The sequence below is a fragment of the Suncus etruscus genome, chromosome 6, assembly GCF_024139225.1.
Source record: "Suncus etruscus isolate mSunEtr1 chromosome 6, mSunEtr1.pri.cur, whole genome shotgun sequence".
Lineage (NCBI taxonomy): Eukaryota > Metazoa > Chordata > Mammalia > Eulipotyphla > Soricidae > Suncus > Suncus etruscus.
In genome coordinates, this window is record NC_064853.1 from 16,867,303 (window position 1) to 16,890,518 (window position 23,216).

Here is a 23,216-nt window from a genome sequence, read left to right on the forward strand (position 1 = left end):
GGTGGAAGACTTATTTAAAAATTCATTGTCCTGTGAAAATTATCCCTGGTTAATGCAGCCCAGGACAGCCGGACCTTATTTCATCTGTTGAGGTGTTTGGATGATGTAATTCAAGTGGTCAGATCAGATTTAACTGGCTTCCCCCTCCCCCCTTTTTTTTCTAAGTATCAAAGTCAAGAACAGAAAGTTTCTTTCACTAATGTTTGTTTTAGTCTCCATGTGTCTGTGAGAAACTCTGGAAACAAGAAACCTCCGCACTTCGATTTTCAAATCTAATATATAAGCAGTTTAGAGAAAAACCACAAAATGCTAGCTAGCTGAGTTGTGTGTTTTTGACTTCAGATAGTTTACTGTCCAGTATTACCATTCAACTCCCAACAACCTGTCTTTTTATGGCTTTTAAGATCAACTGTTACCCCAGACCTAAAGGTTACTTGCGACAATTATCCAAGAGAGTCAGCAAGAAGCTCAAGAAATGGTGATTAAGTCTCTGCTGATTATCTAAAAAAAAAAAAATACTGAAAATCGAAGCTATGAAGTAGAGACTATAACTATATGTCATATGCTTGGTAATATTTCAAATTCTTTTTTTTAAACTTTATTTAATCACCATGGTTTACAAAACTGTTCATAATACAGTGGTTTTGGGCATTTAATGTTCCCATACCAATCCCACCACCAGTGTGACCTTGTCTCCACCATTATCCCCAGTTTCTTCCCCACCACACACACAAAAAGTGATGTCTCAAATTCTTATAGTTCATCCCAGATCACAGGATCTCTATCACTTCTAACTAGAACTCACTGTTGTAGAAACTAAATTTTAAGAGATGCCATGCAAGTTGTCCAGATTATGCTCGAATGAAGTGGTATTTGAGATCTAGGTGTCTCTGGCTGTAAATTCCTACAGTTCGTGAAACATTACGTTCTTTTGTGTACTTTGGCAATAAAATTTAAGGCAATAAGAGGCATTTAGAGTAGAAATTTCTAATTGGGTTATCTAGAGAAACATACAAATAAAGGTCACAAATGCTACCAAAGAATATGTAAAAATAAAATTAATTCTATACTAACTATACTAAATGGTTCTATTCTAGAACTATTTTCCTTCATGTACATTTTATTTGAGTGAAAATCAGTTATGATATTTTTGGAAACCATAACTATGAAAAATACTTAAGGATGGGGCCAGAGTGGTAGCACAAGCAGTAGGGCATCTGCCTTGCATGCGCTGACATAGAATGGACTGCGTTTGATACCCTGATCTTCCATAAGGTTCCCCAAGCCAGGAGCAATTTCTGAGTGCAAGCTCGTAGTAACCCCTGAGCATCACCAGGTGTGGCCAAAAAAAGAAAAAAAAAAAAAGCAAAAAATACTTAAGGCATCGCCAGTGATTCTAATTATATTTCCAAGAAACAAGTATTACATAGACTTAAAAGAAACTTAAAATTCATTGATGCTACAGTGTAAGAATAAATATGTATGTTAAACATTTATAATACAACTCTTGCCTTTTCCATGAGTTAGTTGCTTTGTCTATAAAGCCTTTTGTAAAGTAATCTCTCTATATTGAGATATAGCCTTCTTATATTCCTACTGACAGGCAGAAGAGAGCATAATTCTTTTAAGACTAATAGAAATCTTCCAAGCCTAGACTATGTTAGAATGAAATAACACCTCACTTAACCAACAGTCTAGTCTATAACATACAATTCATTAAAATTTAGTTCAAAATTGGAAATCAGGGGGAAATTGCCAAGGCACTAAAGCCAGTGTCAAAACAGATAACTAAGGATCTAAGTCAATGGAGAGTACAGTTTTTAAGAAACAAATTAAGTATTTCAAGAAAGCTGTGTGCTGAATGCACCAGAGAGATCAGATACAATCTATTCCTGCTGGATCTAGATATTTCTGGGGATCTTAAAAAAAGAGCAGCATAAGACCAGAGAGGTAGCACAGGGTATAAGGTGTCTTCCTTGTGCACTCTAGCCTAGGATGGACCACAGTTTGATCCCCTGGTGTCCCTGATGGTCCCCAAGCCAGGGATGATTTATGAGTGTATAGCCAGGAGTAACCCCTGAGCATCACTGTGTGTGCCTCCCCCCAAAAAAAAACACCCCAAAACAAACAAAAAAAAGATGAGCAGCAGGTGAGTGAGGTACAGGGATGACAGACTGCAATCATTTCCAGAATTAGTAGGGAGAGAAGCAGTAGAGAAGATGGATATAGCCAATTCTTCAATTCTGTGGGAAGCAGAGCAATAAGGCAGTAACCATAGGGAGGTGAAGGAAGCAAAGAACTGTCCAAACAGGAAAAGAGAGAACCTGACCTGTGATGGCCCAGAATGCTCTTGTTTCTCTCCCTGTACTGTTCCACCCAGATGCCTACTTTGAAGAAAATACTAACAATCCACCCATTTTACTGATACAAATCCACGCTCAGTTGGCTTAAAAGGTTGTTTTTGAATCTAAGTCAAATGCAAAGTGCTCTGGTGTTTGCTTTCTACCAGGAATCTTGGGACTCCTTGCCCCTCCTGCTGGGCTGGAGAGACATACCCTCCCATCACACCCCCAGAGACTCATAGGGTCAGCATAAGCCTCTGTGTCATCCCTCCAGTCTCTGAGAAAGTGGAGTCATCAGTTCCAGATTTTGCAAGTCATACACCACCAGCAAATTTATACTTAGACTCATCTCTTCTAGATGCAGAACTACACTGTGCACTCTAGTAGTTGTCTTACAAATAAGCCAGGACCTTTCTGGCCCCTTTCAGAAGGTCCCAGGTAAGTGGTCTCTTGATCTCTTGTAAACATTAAGTATAAGTATCTGCTGTCATGAGTTATGCTATGAAAAAACCAACTCCAAGTAAGATGCTAAATAAAGGCTCTGGCTAGAAAGATGAAGACCACATTAAGGGTCCATCTTGCTCCTTTGGGTATGAAACACATGCTGTGGGTATGAGGGAACTGAAATCATGTGTTCAGATTTGTTTCCTGAAGATAAAACCTATCAGGGTTCATTCATAGATAATTGATTATGATTAATATACTCAAAGAGACAAAAAAGAAGGTAAAATAATCCAGACAATGTTGACTTTTAACCTTCTTCAGTGAATAAAAATGTTTTAAAATTATTTTTTACGATGGAGAGATTAGAACAAAAGTTATTATACCTTTTGAGGTTTATTCATTTTATTCTACATGCTACCATTTAAATAGAACAAAAAGGACACTCCAAAGAATTACTGTACCATAAATAGTTCAGCTCATTTAAAAGGCTCAGACACAAATGATTTGTCCAATTTGAGAAAAAAAGGGGGGGGGTGTAGAAAGCATGGAGTAAAAATTATATGAATAATTCAGATAAAAAGAAATGGTGAGTTCTCAAATGTATTCTAAGGGTTCATTTATGAATGAAAATTTACAACTTGAGGCTATAAAGAATAGCGAGAAAATTGTCATAAAAATCTAGTTCCTGGACTAACAATGAAGTCTTTTGAAATTTTAGGGGATTTCCTTTCCTTCCAGGATAAACATAGACACCAGTGTCAGAATAAAATAAAAGAACTAAATCTCATATCCCACAATTCCACAGGTTGGCACAAGCTAGAGTGGTACTATATAGTCTATCTCCCTCTGAGATCATGGAAAGATGTTTTAGAACAATCATGCATTTCACAGAGGGCTGAGAAGAAACAATTTTGAGGAAAATTGATCATATTTACATGAAAAATAAATATAATGTAATAGAGCCCAATACTTTATCATTCTGCCTAGATACCCAATTGAAAAGTAAAAAATTCAATTAGGCATATGTTTGCTTTATCTCTTCCCTGTCCACTAGAGTAACTGCTAGCCACATGTGGCTACTTGAATTTAAATTAATTAAAATTAAAAGCATTAAAAAAATCAGCTGCTCAGCATCGTCACAATTGAAGTGCTCAAAAGCCATATTTTGGAGAGCTGTTATCACATTGAACAAGGCAAAGAGAGAAAACATCTGTATCATTGTAGTAAGTTCTACTTGGACCATTCTGGTCTTTTTTGATCCTGCTATAGAACAGCAGGCAAATTTTAATTTTCTGTATTTTCAAAAATGCTCATTACGATTTGAATTTTTCAAACTTCTCAAACATTTTTGCAAAAAAAATTTGCAATTTTTTTCAAACATCATTTTGCAAGAGATGCCTGTACAAATACAGAATTGAACATGATTGTTAGGATGAAAGCATTCTTCTGTCCATCTCCAATACAAGATACTCAGAGAGGTGTTTTTCGAGATAATTTTTTCTCCATCTCTGTTTTGATGATGCAAAGGTACTTATTAAAGTATCTTCTAAGGATGGCAAGGAAACTGGGGACATTGATGGTGGGAGGTGTGCATTATACTGTAAACCAAAGTATCTAAAAGGGGAAAAAAAGGAAAAGAGGAGGAGGGAAGAGGAGGAAGAAGGAGGAGTTAGGAAGAAAAGGAGGGAGGAAGAGGAGATTGGAAGAGGAAGAAGGAGGAGGAGGTTGGAAGAGAAGGAGGAAGATGAGGAGGTTGGAAGAGGAGGAGGCACGAAAAGAAGGAGGAAGAGGAAGAAGGAGAAGGATTGAGGAGGTTGGAGGAGGAGGAAGAAAGAAAGAAAGAAAGAAAGAAAGAAAGAAAGAAAGAAAGAAAGAAAGAAAGAAAGAAAGAAAGAAAGAAAGAAAGAAAGAAAGAAAGAAAGAAAGAAAGAAAGAAAGAAAGAAAGAAAGAAAAAGAAAGAAAGAAAGAAAGAAAGAAGGAAGGAAGGAAGGAAGGAAGGAAGGAAGGAAGGAAGGAAGGAAGGAAGAAAAAGAAAGGAAGAGAGAAAGAAAGAAAGAAAGAAAGAAAGAAAGAAAGAAAGAAAGAAAGAAAGAAAGAAAGGGAAAGAAAGAAAGAAAGAAAGAAAGAAAGAAAGAAAGAAAGAAAGAAAGAAAGAAAGAAAGAAAGAAAGAAAGAAAGAAAGAAAGAAAGAAAGAAAGAAAGAAAGAAAGAAAGAGAAAGAAGGAAGGAAGGAAGAAAAAGGAAGAAAGAAAGAAAGAAAGAAAGAAAGAAAGAAAGAAAGAAAGAAAGAAAGAAAGAAAGAAAGAAAGAGAAAGAAAGAAAGAAAGAAAGAAAGAAAGGAAGGAAGGAAGGAAGGAAGGAGGAAGGAAGGAAGGAAGGAAGGAAGGAAGGAAGGAAGGACGGACGGAAGGAAGGAAGGAAGGAAGGAAGGAAGAAAAAAGTATGTATGTTCCAGAGACAGGAAGGGGAGAGGATGTCATCAGGGAGGGTCAGAGAGAAACTGGGGACATTGATGGTGGAAAATGTACACTGCTGAAGGTTGTTCTACATTGTATGACTGTAACTTAATCATGAACAACTTTATCTATAAAAATATACAACTGTATTATGAACAAAATATAAAATGTAACATTGAGAATGCATTTGATACAGCAGTATCTTTTGTTGACACATTACTGCAGTACAGAGATGGATTGTGTGCACTGTTGGGGTCACCTATGTAAATCAACCACATCAATGAGCTTTATTAAATCATCTTAGGAGAAAAATATATAAAGCATCTTCTGTCTGTGAAAATAGGATTGAAAACTGGGAGCTGAAGGTCCTAGTACCAGACTTGCCTCTGCTGGATGTGTGGTCTGGAATGTTCCCCGAGGGGTAGGAGTCTAAACAGGGGTGCAGTCAGTCCCAAGGCACCCAGAATACAAGAACACACCTCCCCCTAGAAATAAAATCTAAAACTGATGCTAACATTTCATAGAGGAGGGAAAAAAAAAAAGAAATATAATGTTAGGCCTCTTCGAACTGCTTGAACTGTGAAATAAAGTAATGAACACTAGAGAACCTTCTGTCAGCTAGAATTGAAGCTTGGTGGAGTCAGCGTTTTCTTGCTAAACCTTATTATGGCAAAGCATTTGAGTTTTCATCTCTGCACTCTGTTCATCCCCACAAATAAACTGCTTTGACCTCCACCTGTTACTGAGCAAAATCTGTCTGCCATCCTTCAATCACCCTATTCTTGGCCTTCAAAGGCTTTTGAGCTGCCCCAAACACAGGAAGACAGAATTGTACAGGGGATTGGGCTGCCCCTCTTCATCACTAGGCAGTGGTTTCTAGTCAAATGACACCCCAGAAGGCAATAGATTCTTTGCAAAGTTGATAGCTGTGGCCGCTAGAAGGGGGTAAGGCGTCATCATTTTGAACATAAAATATTTCAGAGAAAGTCTCTCTTTAGCTCTTATTTCATATCCAAAACTTTCAGGGATTATTTATTCTTCTAAGAAAATATCTCTTTAAATAAAATAAAAAGAGGGTATGCTTTCCTTTGAGATAAATGGGATCATTTTCAGCTTAAACATACATCTACTGTGTTCTTTATCCTGATATTTTTGTGAAACCAAATGAATCACTAACCTCTAATAGAACTTTTGTGGATTATCAGAGTATCATTAAGTAATATATACATACATACATATATGTATATGTGTATATATATATATATATATATATATTTGTATTTGGGCCTACACCTGGTGACACTCAATGGTTACTCCTGGTTCTGAGCTTAGAAATTGTTCCTGGCTTGGGGGACCATATGGGATGCTGGTGATTGAACCCAGGTCTGTCCTGGGTTGGCTGTATGCAAGGCAAGCACTCTACAGCTGTGCTATCACTCAGGCCCAAGTAATTATTTTTGAATACAAAAAGGAAGATAACTGTACTATAAAAGTCATTTTTTAATTGAGTCACAATATATAGAACAAAAAAGGTTTTTGTTTTGTTTTGAACAGTGACTTATCAGAAAAAAAACTGCCTCAAGTTGCACTTCTGATGAATGTGGAGCTCAACAGCAGAGATGGTGTCTGTCTAATTACATTCCTACTTATCTGAGAGAGATGAACAGGATGTTTTTGCTCACTGTCATTCTTTGTGACAAGGTAATGATAGATCCGTTCACTTATGAGAGCAATTATTAAAAAAAACTGTGCTGTTTTCTTAACTGTCTTCATATCTTGGAAATATTTTATTAAAAATCACTTATCTGACACTAAGGGTAAATGCTTGGCAAAGTTTTTTTTTATATCAATTAAGTAAATGAGTTACTTCCATTCATCACAGCCTTTGTGGAGTGTCTTATTCAAGTCGAGGGAGACTTGATCAACATAATGCTCTTAGGCTGGAGTTAATAATTCACTCTTTTTTTTTTCCATCTTGTCTTATTTGTCCAAATCCTGAAATTATATTTTCCCTTAAACTAAATACCGCTCATGTTCAACATTTTTTCAGCACTCATGATCTATCTAAAACATCTCCTTTATTTTCACACCTTTTTTGGGGGGGAACCCAACACACACACAACATTTATCCAGACAATTCCACACAGACCAATCAGAATGGGCTTCTTGAATATGTGTGTGTAATTCTTTTTTCTCTACTTCTGTAATTAACATTATCCTGAATCTATTAAGGAAAGGTTTCATAAAGATAGAAAAAAATGAAAAAAAAATGCAAACTATAGTGGGATGTACAAGTAGGTTGCCTAAGCCCAAACCAAAGGACTATTTCCATTCATATTAAAGAGACTGAACTGGGTGTCTCTCATTTCCTTTTGACATATCAGCCCTCAAATAAAAATTGTAGCCAATCCTGCCATTAACTGTGATACCCAAACAACAGTGGAACTGAAATTCCTGAGCTATTCCCACCAAACAGAGCTGGTTTCCATGGCTTTATTCAACTTAAAACAACCATCAAGCAGCTCAAGTGGCAGATAATGTCCTTTATAACAAATAATACCTCTGCAGAAGTCTTCACATGTGTGGCTAGGACATCAATTTTATGTGAGACCATCATCATTATGTGTTACAGAGATTTTTTTTTAACTAAAGGCATGTTAAGGCTTCAATGCTGATGGACAAACTCATAAAAACAGCAAGCACATCAAAAGGAAAAGAATGACCAGTTAAGTCTTTTGAGGATAAGATTTCTTTTCTGATGGGGAGGAAAAAAATATAACTACTGGGGAAAAGAAAAAGAACATTTAAAATTAGAAACAGGTGTCGCCATTACGAAGTGATAAATATCAAAGAATCACTAGCCCTGAAAGGGGTTCTTAGGCCTCTCAGGCTTCTTTTAATCCTTACATGTGTATTTAGACATTAGAACATGAAGTGCCACTTACAAAGGTCCCCAAAGAGTGCTAAAACAGGAGCCAAGCTGCACAGCCATTTTGATAAACCATCACCTCTGCTGTGTGCATGAAATGGCTGGAAGGCAGATGGTGAATTCTGAGGAGCATTAAGGCCTAAGTAATCATGATAGCCTAGAATCCGTTCATCTTGGAAGCTAATCACAATGACGTGATTTCTGGGTTAGGAGCACTAAAGTGGAAGAACCTGTTTTACTGAGGACACTTCATATAAGAGATGGCTATTGGGTGCCATTCCTTGATTTTCTTATGACTGGAATAGATATCCAGGTTGCAGATGAAAATTCTTCACTGCTTCTCCTACCACACAAAGAGGAAAATCCCCAGAAATTAGATGACTGCTTATATGGAGGGACAGACAAGATAGTAAGACAGTAAGGACAATTAGCCGCTCAGGACAACTTGAAAGAGGCTGGAGTATGCACTGAGTCAACAGCCAACCTTCAGCATTGTCTGACCAGACAACGGTCCACATGGGCTAAGGTATTGGACCACAGCCCAGTAGGCTCCATCCACTCCAATGATCTGAGATCCCAGAACTAAAGAAACGCCATATTGAAAAACCCACACACTTCAGAGCCTTCTGTTTGGCTTGTTAATGGGTTAAATAGGGGGCGGGGGGGGGGGGAGCATTACTTGAGTGGAAGAGGCAAGCCAATGAACAGCATGTTAATAGTTTGATTCTACTGCAGTTTCATCTCTCATAAATTGAAGAGCGGCTTTAGAATCAAACTCTCCCTGAAGTGTTCACCTACTGGAGAGGCATGCAGGGTGATTCAGTGCTAGAGAAAAGTGTTCTCTGCTGCTGCACTCGGTATGTTGCTCAGGGATCCATCAGGAAATGCTCCTTGATTTACTACAGTGATGGGAGTATTTCTCGTAATCTTCAAAGATGTAATTCACCCAGCACCTCCAAATGGGTGGCCCTGTCTTTGATTAATTGATGAGAAAATGATGAATCTGAAATCTTAGGATGGAGAGCTGAGTAAATAGGCATCGCTGTAATCTTGTGCCAGGCAGGCAAGAAAGCAGGAGGGCTGAGCAGATTTACCGAAGCCTCTCTGCAGAGTGGACAGATCAACCATGGAGCCTGGGGTCTGATGGGGGACCCAGGAACCAACTTCTCTTTCTTCTCTTTCTGTCCTTCAGATTTAGTGCCTGACTGTGAAGGACTGAAATGTGCTGGCCACTGAAAGGACAGAGCTTTCTTCCTACAGAAACCAGTGACATGTGATTGTTTCATCATTATAGACTAGATTCATCAAACAGAATCACCCATATGTTAAACAATAAATGAGAATCATAAGAGAAAGAAGTCTGAAATAGTGTTTCATTTTTTTTACAAATTAGAGAAGTACATATATATACACATATTTATATGTGTATCCTAGATATGAAAAATATGTAAGATATATACATATGTGAGTATATAACCAAATCTAGTGCACATATATTGACATCTATAGATGTATGCACTTGTGGCTTAGAAAAATATCCAGTTTATAGTAAGTCTATAAGTAAACCCATATGTAAAATTTTAAATAGCTGAAAATCATAAACTATTTTCATAAACAAAATCATATTTAAAGTTGCAGCATTGCTCTAAGGACAAAATACAAATAAATTTACCTTTTACTACAATTTAAATTCTAGTATTATCTGAGACTAAAAGATAACTGTAATACTAAAAGGTTAGAATAGAGGACAGGATATAAGTCATTATATAAGTTATTTTCCTTTTCATATCAGGAATTAAAAATCTTTCTGTTTGATATTATTACATATTATTATATCTGTTTTATATATTACAGATATTTATTAATACTTATAAATAATAAATATAATGCTTATAAAATAATAAATATATGAGATCAAGGGAAATCAATACAGAAAACTCTTAGGAATATTTGATTTACTCATATCTGTTATTTTTTCTTCTATCTATATTTTTGGGTTACTTTTCCCTTTGGTAAACTGATGTCAAGTCAGTATAACTGATTATTTGTTTCCCTTAAAAAAACATTGAGTTTTTGTACAAATTCATTACTGAGAAGTCTATCTAGTTGCGAGGGAAGCTGTAAGACTCTGGGTGCAGAAACAAGTCTCTCTTCATTTTAGGGGGCTGCTCAGGGAATTAGAGGGCACTCACAGTGAGACATGGCCGACTGGCCTAGGTGGTGCAATGCTAAGGCAAAGTAATGAGGCACTTTCTCAGCACAGTGCTGCGGAGTGTCACCAGGATAATGCCTGGCAGCATTCAGAGGACCATTCGGTGAAAGGAGAAGCTTCTGCATATAAAGCCTGGAGTTGGCCTCTGTGCCTCTGACCCTAAGAGCCTCATGTTTCAGGAGTAAGATGGTATTGCCTATGAGCCTACAGACCATTTTCAAGGCATCTTTGAGTCAAGAATGACTATCAATAATATGAAAGGAGCATTGACTAATGCCCCTTTACTAATGGAATAGTTGTGTCCCAGCTCTTTTAGAAAGTCATACTTTGTACCACAACCATTGGGCACTTATTTAATCACTTATTTCTCCTTCCTTACCTGGGCTGGAACCTCTCTGAGGGCAAAGTCTGTCTTTTTATTTTCCTAACATCAGGACTGAGGCCCTTCACAGCAGACACAGACATAGACAAACACACAGAATTTTCATTTATCTCCACAGTCACTCCAACTCACAGAACACTTGAGAGTTTCCAAAGTAGTTGCTACAAATGGACATTTAATATGTCTATAAAGCCTTTTTGTTTATTTATATGCTGTATGCCTATTTGTATTCTTGAGGTATAGTACCACACACACAGCTTTATACATCTCTTGTTTGAAACGATCATTTCACTTGAGTTTTTCAAAGTTATGGTTAGAAAAGAATCACAGCCAGACTTTTTTGTTTTTAATTCTCTGTGTTTACATATGAGGAAGTGAAAATTCAGAAAAGTTGTTTACCCAAAAGCTCAAGCTTCCTCATGACAGACTTTAATAACAGTATACTTCTGCTAGTAAGTAATCACTCCTAATCACACATTCTATTTCTCTCCTGTTTTCTCCCTTCCCAGAAAACTTTGTAGCTGGAATGAAACATGCCTTAAAATTCCTTTTGCTACAACACACAGAATAAGACCTGACTAGGAACCAGCCAGTGCATTGACACATAAGATGTGGGGTAGTGGTGAAAATGGGGCCAAGCAGCAGGAGGAAAGGCTATGATCCCAAAAGCAAGCTAAATCTCCCTGCCTGCCTGCCTGCCTGCCTGCCTCCTGCCTTCTAGCCTGTCTTCTTTCTCCAGTATTTACATGGCCCCATTTTCAAACATGAAATTAAAAAGTGTGTTGATGGAGATAATTATTTACTCAGACAAGACCAGCTGAAAAGCAGCATCTGTTTTCTGGGGGACTTCCATATTCACAAAATCCTGCATCTGGGTTCCCCCATACCATCCTCCCCCTACACACACACTCACCCTTGTGCAAAAGCACCTCCTCTCACGTCACTTATCAATGCTGGCAGCCAGCACCTCTTTCTACTCAAAGGATCAGTGGAGGCCTGGGAAGGTGCCATCTAATTATTTTGTTATTCCATAAATATTGATTGAACAGCTACCAGGACCAAGGCTTCAGAACTGCACCAGCACTTTTGGGGAGCAATTTTTGTCATACATATACATATATATGCGCATATATATGTATACACAGGCACACACACACATACCGATGACACACCCCAGGTATCCATTGACAGTGTTTGTATAAGAAGTAAAAATATTTCTGGTCCTCTCATAGAGAACTTCTTTTGGGGGTAGGGCGCCATGTACTATGGTGCTCAGGGGTTACTTTTGGCTCTGTACTGAGCCTAATAAGCTCAGGGGACCATTTTGGATGCTGAAGATTAAACCTAATTCAGAGATGTGCAAGGCAAGAGTCCTACTCATTGTACTATCTCTCCAGCCCCATCCCAGAGAATCTTTTAGAATAAAATTACAATTGGTTGTGTTTTGATGTCTCAATAGAGAAGGTAAGGACATCTTTAAAGACTGGTTGGGACATTTTGTCACCACTGTTCCTGTCACAATCCTTTGCTAGGATAAAACAGCACTGCTAAAGGAGGTCACCCAAGACCAGGAGCCTTCCCTGTTCTCATTCCCATGCTCCCTGGAACACCAGACTCTGATGAGGAGGTGCCAATGCTTAGTGGGGAAGGAGGCTATCCCTGAAAGAGATCTCCCCACTCCACCACAGCTGCACAAGAAACTCCAAAACATTGCAGTCAGGGCTGTTTCCTATTATAGCTACTGGGAATGGGGGAGGTGACTGTTTCCTCTAACCTATCCCAGTGCTATGGTGTGTCATGATCAATGGCCTCTTGGTACTGGTCAGCTCCCTTGTTATTGTCATAGATACTAGGCTTCCTCCTAGGGGTCTCCACCATGAGTCTAAATTGCAAATCTCTCCTCCTCTCTTAGAACAGATGGAAGATGGCTAGCAGTCAGATGGGGACGAGCAAATTTGGGAACCCATGGGAAATTAACATGGGGTATCTGAACTCTCAAGGGAACAAGGCAAGAAGAGTTTGCATGGCAAGTCCAATTTTCAGAAGTGGTGACACTTCCGAATGTCCTGCATTGCTTATTGGCTAGAAATTCATCAAAGAAGTGTTCTACAGATGTCTTTACCAATGAATTTCCTGGTGATATTGATAGAAAGACACATTGCTATGCAATGCTTACTTTTGCCCTTCAAAACCAAAACAAGAAGACTGCTTCATCTCTGGGAAGAATTTTATCTCTGTGCAAAGTTTATTTCTGAAAAAAATAACTCCAAACTTTAGCACTCGAATATTGCTCTGAACGGCAGTGCCTCCAATCTTCGGGTGAGGGGTGGGGCTGTGTATAAGGTTTTACAATCACAATATAATTGGAGGCATGCTAGAATGCTGAATAGTTTTCCATAGGAGGGATTTTAAGGAACCTTTTTGTCCTTTCAAGCACAGGACCAAGTTTTATCCAAACTCCTACAATTCCTCTACACAGACACACCCCCCACCTTTTCCCTCCACACCAAGTTATATTTACTTTTGCTGAAACTGGCAGATATGTTTGCGCTCAATGCAGGTGCAGTCGCATTGGCAGGAAGCGGCACGTCTCACTAATTCAGGAAACCCACTGGATGCCGGATGAGTCCCAGGCTTTGAGGACACAGAGCAGTGCCTGTGTGGGTTCAGGGGACAGCCACAAAGCTGCTTTGCAACTTAGGAAGGGCGAGTGTGAGGATCCATCCCACTTTAACCACTTGTGATTTAGCTAGGAGACTTCAGCTTTACATTCAAATAGGAGAGCATTTCTGCAGGTTTCCCTCAACCCCAATTCAAGAAAAGAGACTCTGATTCCCTCATTTATAAAATCACTCCTGTCTTAGGGGACCATATGGGACGCTGAGGATTAAACCGAAGTCTGTCCTGGGTCAGCTGTATCTAAACACTGTGAGCCACTGTGCAGGGTACTATCTATTCTGATTTATCTGAAAACAGGTTTGCTTTATCTCTGTTTAGATGATTTCTAAAGGATTTCCTACTTTAAAAAGAGGGAGAAAAGATGGAAAGCAGTACTACTTATTATTAAAAGTTAGGGTTGTTTGCAGGCAGGGATAGAGAGGAGAGATCCCATAGAAAGAAACAGACCAGAGGGAATCTAGCTCAGTGCTTCATAATCCTCATAGGTATGTACTTTGCCTGGAGACATTTCTGTACAGTGATGTAGGGTGTGAGGTGTGGGGTGGGGCCCGAGATTGTACATTCCTCATAAACTCCCAGGTTTCCAGCCTCCTGATCATATTCTGTGCAGTAAGATTAGACCTTTTGTGTTCCAGCCCTCACAATGACTCATATGAGAGCTCCCGACACTTCTCTAAGAAGAAACTTACTAAGGAAATGTGCTATGTTTCAGACCTAATTCAGAGAGATTATGTAAAGTAGTCTAGAAGAGTTTTACTATTGGGATTCTTGGTTTAAATCTTATAATCATGCATTATGTAAAAAAAAGAAAAAAATGAATGTTTTTCTACCTAAGACAATGTGCTTTTTAAGGAATTATATTCTAGGGGCTGGAGTGGTGGTACAAGTAGTAAAGCATCTTCCTTGCCAGCGCTAGCCTAGGATGGACCGATGTTCGATCCCCCAGCATTCCATATGGTCCCCCAAGCCAGAAGCAATTTTTGAGTGCAAAGCCAGGAGTAACCCCTAAGCGTCATTGGGTGTGGCCCAAAAACCAAAAACCAAAAAAACAATTATATTCTAAAACAAAGATATCTAATAAAATGAAAAGAAGTATCTTTTAAAAGATACTATATATTTTAATATATATTTAATTATATATTTTATATAATATATGATTATATATTAATTATATGTCTTTATAAATATATACATATAATATATATATATATATATATAAAGAGAGGGATAGTACAGTGGTTTAGACATGGGTCTTGCATACCACAAACACTGATGGGATTCCAGGCACTGTGTATGGTTTCCTGAGCACCAACAGAGGTCACTCCTGAGCATAGAGTCAGGAATAGTTGCTGATCACAACTGGGTGAAGGTCACACTTCCTTCAAATCAATAATAATTTTTAAAAAAAATTTTTACTTAAAAGAATACATTTTTGTTAATGTGAGAGCTACTTGTAAAGAAGATTCATCTATGGTCACTTGACAATGAGAACTGAGCTAAGCCTTTGCAACTATGCTGTTTAGGCTTTGCTAATGACTGATTTTCACAAAAATAATGTAAATTTGTGGGAGCAGAATACTGGTGGCAATGTCTGCTTTTATATATAAATGTCTGCTTTTATCTTATTGAAAGAGCCCAAAATTTCAATATTTTAGTTTGTACGCATTCTTTCATTAAATCACTAAAGACTTTCTACATACCTATTGGAACTTGGTCAGCCTCTAGGATGAAGCCTAAGCATACAAAAATGTAGTCCCCTGGAAAATATAATTCTTGAAGACAATGATAATCTGTATATATCACAATAGGTAAGTATAAAGGAAAGGAGGCCTACAAATTACAGGATGATGGAAGAGAGTGAGTAAAAATGGTCAGAATGTTAAGATTTGGTTTGTGGGCCAAAAAAGAGATCACTTCAACATTTTAGCAGTTAATATGATTTGCATCCATATTGTGTCCATATGTATTTAATCGTACCTATCATCTATTCTCTGTAGTACCAGGACTGTCCATGAGTACAGGTTTAGAATATAAATGTAGTATTTTTCAGGTCGTCTTGAAAAATAAGGGGGTGGGGGTAGAGATTTCATTATTATGCTTTTAAAGTTTCAACATTAAGCCCAAAGCATGACATATTAAAATATGAGCTGAATACTGATAGTGAGAGAGATTGCTGACTATAGAAGATCAAACTTACACTCTAAAATCAAAGATGGGTTGAATCTGGATCCTTGGGTACACTGACTGTGGGTCCTGGGCAAGTGACTTTACCTTTAACTAGTTTGCACCTCTACACAGGAGAGACCATTCAGCTTTACATATATAACAAAGAAGGAGACTGTTTAAACAATGAAGTTGGAGACAGGAAGCTGTTCCATGGGCCAAAGTTGAGACATGCATGCATAAGACCCTATATCAAATCCCCATACCACCTCCTAAACACCACTGGGGCAGGCTGAGACCCAGTAGCACTGAACTGTAGGCCTGGCATCCTGAGCTGTCAGACCCACTTCACATGGCTGAGTCCCACCTAGAACAGTCTTCAGAGCACCACTGTGGAGGTCCCAGAAGTTTAAAAAAAAGTTTTAAAATAAATATTAAAACAAACAAACAACTGAGGCCAGAGCAATAGCACAGCAGGTAGTAGAGCATTTACCTTGCACATGGCTAACTGGGTTCGATCCCTGGCATCCCATATGGTCCCCCTTAGCCTGCCAGGAATGATTTCTAAGCCAGGAGTAACCCCTGAACACTGCTGGGTGTGACCAAAAAAAAAAAAACAGAAAACAAACAAACAAACAAACAAAAACAGCCTGGCACACAGGGCCCAAGTTACAGCTCAATGGTAGAGACCTTCTCTTGCATGTATGATACCCTAGGTTTCACTGAACAAAAACCATGCAAACCAAAACAACGTGGTGCCCTGTGGATGCCCAAACAATGCCCGCTATCATTTCTCAGTCACCGTGAAAGCATTACACACAATGTCTGACCTGAGAGAGGAGCCACCTGTTAGCTTCTACCCTACTGGTTCCGCATGATCAGCCGGCTGCTCAGCCGTCCTCCATTCATAGGATGCACAAGAGTCAGTGCTACGTGCATCCTTCGCTTGATAGAATTTCACCACAGTCATTTCCGTCAGTACCTAATGAGCTGCAGAGCTTCATATCTAACCCCAGTCTGAGATAACTGGGCAACTGAATGCAGGGAAGGGAACAAATGCAGCATTGTCAAAGAGGCCAGAGCTGGCCTGGGGTTGTCTGAGGTTTTGCAACGAGCATCATCTTTAATCTCCTGTGCCCTTCTTCCCAGAGATAATCAGAGCTGCATGCTCAGAGAGCTGAGATAATCTAACAGGGAACAGGACGTTACAAAAGACATTCGAAAGAGCCCGTGTAATTTATGGCATGTCTGGTTTGTTTTACTTTCCAAAGCTTTCCCGGTTGCTCCAGGAAATTGGTCTCTTCTGGCACCCTTCGATCCTCTTTTTTGGCCGGGGAGTCCTGAGAAAGCATTTGAGGGCAGGTAAACAGATGCACAGCTTTCTGAGCAAAGAGAGGGGACAGGCTTTGCCTCTCGGGTCACAGCTGAGGCATAAACAAAGTCTCCTTCATGGCTTCCTGGAGAGAACTGTCCCAAATGTGGGTAAGCAAGAGACTGCGGGTGCATTCAGCCCACCAAACTCCCTGCATGATCTGAAGGTAATTTACATGAGGGAACCACTAAAAGCCTCCCACTCAATGGACTGTACCCCTGGGGAGCAGCTCTGTGGGTCCAGATCAGTGTGGGAACAACATACGGGTGTTCTCTGTGCCAAAAAGGGGATTGGGCTAGATGGAAACTCCCCAAAAAGGACCATCTGGCGGCATAAATTATCCATTTAAAATGGCTGGCGTGAATTAATGACACCAAAGTCACCACGAACCTGTACAACATCCTGCAGTTGACTTTTAATGTCCCCTCAGGCCCTGTTTCATTCTGACTCTGTGCTGAATCTGGCCAAATGTAAATTCATCCACTGTTCTCCCTTACCCTGAATCCATACAGCATGAAATGACACTTTTCTGTCATGAAAAGGGAGAATCGGCTCGGAGGTGGGATTTTATTTTTGCTGTGTGTGTGTGTGTGTGTGTGTGTGTGTGTTTGTGTGCTTGTGTGTGTGCCCTGCCAAATAACTCAGGTTATTTAAAGATTGCCAGGGCATGAGTACATTCAGTTATTAATTTTTATAATCCTTTGAATCAGAACATGCACGTAAGAAAAGGAATGATTCCAAATAAAAACCATTAAGTTCTCTTTGCAAGCAGGAGCTCTGGATTCCATTCCCAATACCTTTGAGTCCCTGAGCACTGTCAGGTACAAAACCTCTCCTCTCCCAAACAAATAAACCAATACAAATAATCATTAGGTCAAAATACAGTATATTCAGCCAAGCACTGCTACCTCTCAGTAAGGCTTCAAAATAATTTATTTCTGGGCCAGAGCGATAGCATAGTTGTAGGTCATTTGCCTTGCACACTACTGACCCAAGACAGACGTGGGTTTGATTCCCGGCATCCCATATGGTCCCCTGAGCCAGGAGTGATTTCTGAGCACAAAGCCAGCAGTGACTCCTGAACCCTGCCAAAACACCGAAAAATAAAAATCTATTTCCCGAGAGTTGAGGAACCTCCTATCACTCCATACAACAAAGCAAAAAGGCATCCATACGTATAAAAACATCCATATGCTCCTCTCAGGTTACCCCAGACTGCCTTCTGTGATGCCCATTTTCACTGTACCAGGTAGCCTGGCAAGGACATACCCATGTATGCCTTTAAAGGGCTCACAGAAGTGTTGCCTCTGTTAATTTTTTAATAGCACATAAACTTTTCATTTCATTCTGCTGCGGTCATGCTGATGGGATGGCTCCTGGCAATGAGGAGTCAGCACTTTTATCCTCATTTCCGTCTGGGTTTCTCTTGCAGCCGCATCAGGGAAACCAGCTTGAGCTAAGCTAGGAGTGAAATGCACCTGAGGTGGGACCAGCAGAGAAGATACCCCCACTCCTTGAGACAGGAAGGGTCCTAATTAAAGAAAAAATGAAGGCAGCACCCTGGGGGCCAAAACCCCCACCTTGGTGTGTCCCAAACCCTGCAGCAATATCACCTTCTAGGTCTACTTCCTGCCCCCAGCAGAGAATTCCCTGAAAGCAGGTGCTTGAGCAGGTGCTTAAGCTTTCCCCATCACCTTGGAGTTCCCAGAAACAGCCCTGCATTCTCGTCCAGAGGAAGTTCCCCATGAAGATGGGAGGGGATTAGCTAAACACAAAGCCAAGAGCAGTTTTGTGCAAGAAAAAGGATGCAGTCGGTGGAGTCTGAGATGCTTTCATTTCCCTTAACCCTTCTTTCATTTCCATGGAATCTAACTGCCGGGATGTGAAGGCACAGAAAAACTACAGGGAATCAGGAAGGAGAGTACAGAATGTCCACCTATGCCTAGCCCCAAATCTGGGGGTTTAACAGACCAGGGAGGAAAGGAAGAAGGAATTGAAGATGCAGGAAGGGGTAGAGTTTTTGGTGCCTGTCTGTATGCACAGGGAACTAATTATTCTAAGGCAAAAGGTGAGGAAAGGGATCAGAAAACTGTTCTTCCAGACTCTCCCTCTGCTGGGCATTATTTTTATTAGAGGAATTACAAATGTTACACAGCTATTATTTATAATGAGTTATTAAAATGGGGGCACTGAAACTCAGAGAACTTGGGTAATTTACCCAAAGTCACATGACTGGCAGGAGCTGGAATCAGAACTGGGCACTGAGTGGCTGATTCCATTGCCCCCTCTCTTTGCTGCCACCATGGAACATCCACTTCACAGCTCTGTGCCCATCGCCCACCCTTGCTTACCTGGCTCCACTTCATGCCACCCACTCGACTGGCTGCCACTTCCAGGGGAGCGCCCTTGGCCTGTGTAGAACGGCTCTTCTCCAGGACTATCCATCTCGTCTTCCACAGACTTGAGGCGCTTTGTGGAGCTGTAAAAGCAAGCAAGGCCGGGGTCAGAGGTGCCTGGATTACCTCCAATGAGACAGGCCACCTCTTATTGAAGGAAAGCCAAGCCAAAGGGCAACTGGGAGTAACGTGAAGGTTCACCTCTGCTCTGGGTTGCTTCTGCACTGTCAGCAAACGAAGGGCTTTCGCCTGCGGGGCTCCAAGCGTCTGAGTTTGGGTTTTACTGTCACTCAATGCAATTGCTGAGACCAGGCCCATCCCTGAGACCTCTGGAAGAGTCCATGTTCTCTGTCTCCTCAGGAAGAACGTGGCTATCAGCAGCATCAGCCATAACAATGGCCATAGAAACCAATTCAACCCTTTGGCCAGCCCAGATAAAGATCTTTTAAGGCAGGGGTCTCTAACTCAATTTACCTGGGGGCTGCAGGAGGCAAAGTCGGGGTGAGGCAGGGTCACATAAGGGATTTCGCTTACCGAATATTCACAAAAAAAAAAAAATCGCATTAGTAAGAAAAAAATAAACATTTGCATACCCCGAACAAAACTGCTCAGGGTATGCGAATGTTTAATGCGATGTTTTTCTTACTAATGCGATTTTTATTGCGATTATTCGGTAAGTGAATATGTTGTACGGAGGGCCGCGAGTTTGAGACCCCTGCTTTAAGGAAAGCTCTCATTGCTTTTCATGGGGTGCAGGTGGGTTTGGGCCACATCTGGAGGTGTTCACATTGGCTCTATGCTTATGGATTACTCTACTTGGAGGATATACACATGGGTGGGGGGAGCTGGGAATCAGACCCAGGTCAGCTGAATGCAAGGCAATTGCCATATTCTGTGTATTATCTCTGGCCCTCAGAGACAGTGTGATGGTTGCAGTGGAGAAAGGCACCCCAGGAAAGAGAGGGTGGAAGTTATAGAAAAGACTGCAAAGCTGGACTGTATGCTACCAGCAATGGTAGTTTCTAACACGAAGGTGCTTAGAGATGATACAGTGGTCCTACATGTGAGAGGGTCTGATGCTATGCTACCATCACCACTCCAACATTACCAAGGATGGTCTTGGTAGTTTCCCAAGAAACACAGGCCTGAGCACTGAACCTAAACCCCTTAAGTTAGGACCACTTGGGTGTGACCCAGACTCTCCCAAGCACTGCTACAGGTTCACCCCCATTTAAGTTGACCTGTAAATGAACCCCTTCACCTTATGAGAAAGAGTCACTTGTAGGGGTTGTATAGATGGGGTCTGAAAAAGACAAGGAAGGGGAATCAAATAAAACTTAGACTCTGGGTAAGAGGCAATGGCTGCAATAGAAATAATCTGATTTCAGGCAAGACATTCTCATTACTGAAGCTGGCTGTACTCTGAGCCTTTGGGGTTTATCCTCACTGGAACCAGAGCACAGGAAAGTGACACATTTGTAGCACGCAACAAATTAAATGGGAGTTCAAAAAGCTAATGTTTGTTAGGCCTTCCAAGTCAGATGAGAAACAGCCACTTGCAGGATTTTTCTATAGTTAAATGAAAGTGTATCTCAGAGAAGGTCTTTTTCTGTGGGGTGGGGGGGGTATACATCCATTGGTGTCCTGGGATTGATCATTCCTGGCTCTGCACTCAGGAATCATTCCCAGCAGGCTCAGGGAGTGGGAGCCAGAGCAATAGTAGGCCAGAGCAATTGCTTTGCATGTGGCTAGCCCAGATTTAATTCTCAGCATCCCATCTGGTCTCCTGAGCCACCTAGAAGTGATTCCTGAGTACAGAGCTAGGGGTAATCCTGAAGTTCCACTGAGTATGGACCTCAAAACATAAACATCAACTAAAAAAATACAGAATTGGGAAACTTGGTTTAGAAACAAACACACAAGTCCATGAGACAAGGATTCTTCCAGATGTCTGCATTCAAAATCTAACTCAAAAGGCTAAAGTCCTCTGCCTATAATTCTCTAATTAATGTTTTTCTGTACTTTTAAGACTTAGCACTTCTTTGGATTTTTCTGTAATAAATCACAAAAATTCCACGTCATTATTAAATCCTAAAGATATCTGATAGCCATTAGCTGACACCTTAGTTTGAAAGCCAGATTTTGAGAGGTTGATGGAGGGTAACTGTCTGGAAGGGAGAGGAGGGAATATCAGATCCCGAGTGGGAACAGGTGGAGGGCTTTAAGATGAAGTTTATGTACCTAAGAGTTTGTCTTGAAGTTCTCTAAAATAAATGTTTTTTTTAAAAGAAAGTTTGGAGCCTGGGGAGGCAGCTTAAAGGGGCTGGAGAGTTTGCCATGCATGTATGAGGACATGATTCAAGGCACTACATGGCTCGATGAGCTACCCTATGTGCAGCTCTGGCAATCTTATTCATTAGACCCATGAGTTGGTAGGAGTGTCTCCTGGGCCCACTGCAAAGGAGGAGCACTGCTCCCTTTCTCCCCAAGTGTATTTTACCTAATATTCATTACCCCTTCTACGATTTTAGAGATGTTTCCTATAAACTGAGAACCACAACTAATGTCTATCATTTTTTTCTTCTAATGGATAAATGAAGCCATCATTTATTTTACTCTTGGCTTTAAACTATACGAATTTTATTTTCCCAGAAACATTTGAGGAAAACAAAAAAGTGCCAATTCGCTGTCTGCTTAATAGTAAGGATAAACATTATTCTTTCTAATTCTTTTTTGTGGGGGAGGGCCACACCTAGTAGTGCTCGGATCACTCCCTGAAGACTCAGAAGACCATACAGAATGTCTGGAATTAAACCCTGGATAGCTGTGTGCAAGGCAAACACTATACCTGCTGTACTATCTATCCAGCTCAATATTATCTCTCCTTATGTGTGGAAATCATTCTTACTACGTTCATAGAGATTTTACTACGTTCATAGAGATTTTACCTAGAAATTCAGGTAAGACCATTCCTTTCCTTCCAAACATTGGGTCAATTCTTAAATTGTGAAAAGCCGTATTTTACCTACAAGACTGCAGTGTTTTTTCTTGTTATGCCCAGAACCCTGAGTGAAACCTTCCACTTACTAGTCACTATCTTAAGCTGAGATTGAGAAGCTCCTAAGATCTTGCCTTTGAGCCACAAAATCCCTGGGACTTTGTCATTAGTTACAGCAAGCATTGCATGAGTGAAACCTGACATTCAAACAACTTAAAGTTGATCTGGGGAGTCAGGACACCTCTTCAAAGCTTGGAAATATAAATCTTAAGGTCCAGTAAGCACAGGTGTGCTTGGCTTGCCTTTGGGGCCTCATCTTTTTTTTTTTTTTGGTTTTTGGGCCACACCCGGCAGTGCTCAGGGGTTACTCCTGGCTGTCTGCTCAGAAATAGCTCCTGGCAGACACGGGGGACCATATGGGACACCGGCATTCGAACCAACCACCTTTGGTCCTGGGTCGGCTGCTTGCAAGGCAAACACCGCTGTGCTATCTCTCCGGGCCCATCATCTTTTTATCTCATCTTACTGAAGACTCAGGACCATGTTCTCTGGTTCCCACAGACCCCCAGCATTTGAATGTCACGGTCATTTCAGGGGCCTGTGAGTACAAGCAGGCTAGTTAACTTCTTTGAGCTCCAGGTAGAGCTATTACTGACAGTGCAGTTTCCACTAAAATCCACTTTGAAGAATTCAATTGTTGCAGGTGTGTAATGCCACAGCACAGGTGACCCCTTATTAGGGACACGGAAAGAACAAATGGGGACTGACTTTTCTATATGGAAATTTTTCAATATGGAAATCAGGGGTCTTCTTTGGAGCACATCTTTTAACCTGTACAGAGA

At 40.4% G+C, this 23,216-nt stretch overlaps 1 protein-coding gene across 4 annotated transcripts in view; it reads right to left on the reverse strand.

Moving 5' to 3' along the window:
• Nucleotides 1-23,216, reverse strand: part of NFIA (nuclear factor I A) — a 400,594-nt gene that overhangs the window by 92,004 nt on the left and 285,374 nt on the right. For all 4 annotated transcript variants that reach the window (XM_049774403.1, XM_049774402.1, XM_049774401.1 and 1 more), the window contains exon 6: nt 19,332-19,459. In XM_049774403.1, the coding sequence (XP_049630360.1) occupies nt 19,332-19,459 (128 nt within the window). The remainder of the gene's footprint in view (nt 1-19,331; nt 19,460-23,216) is intronic.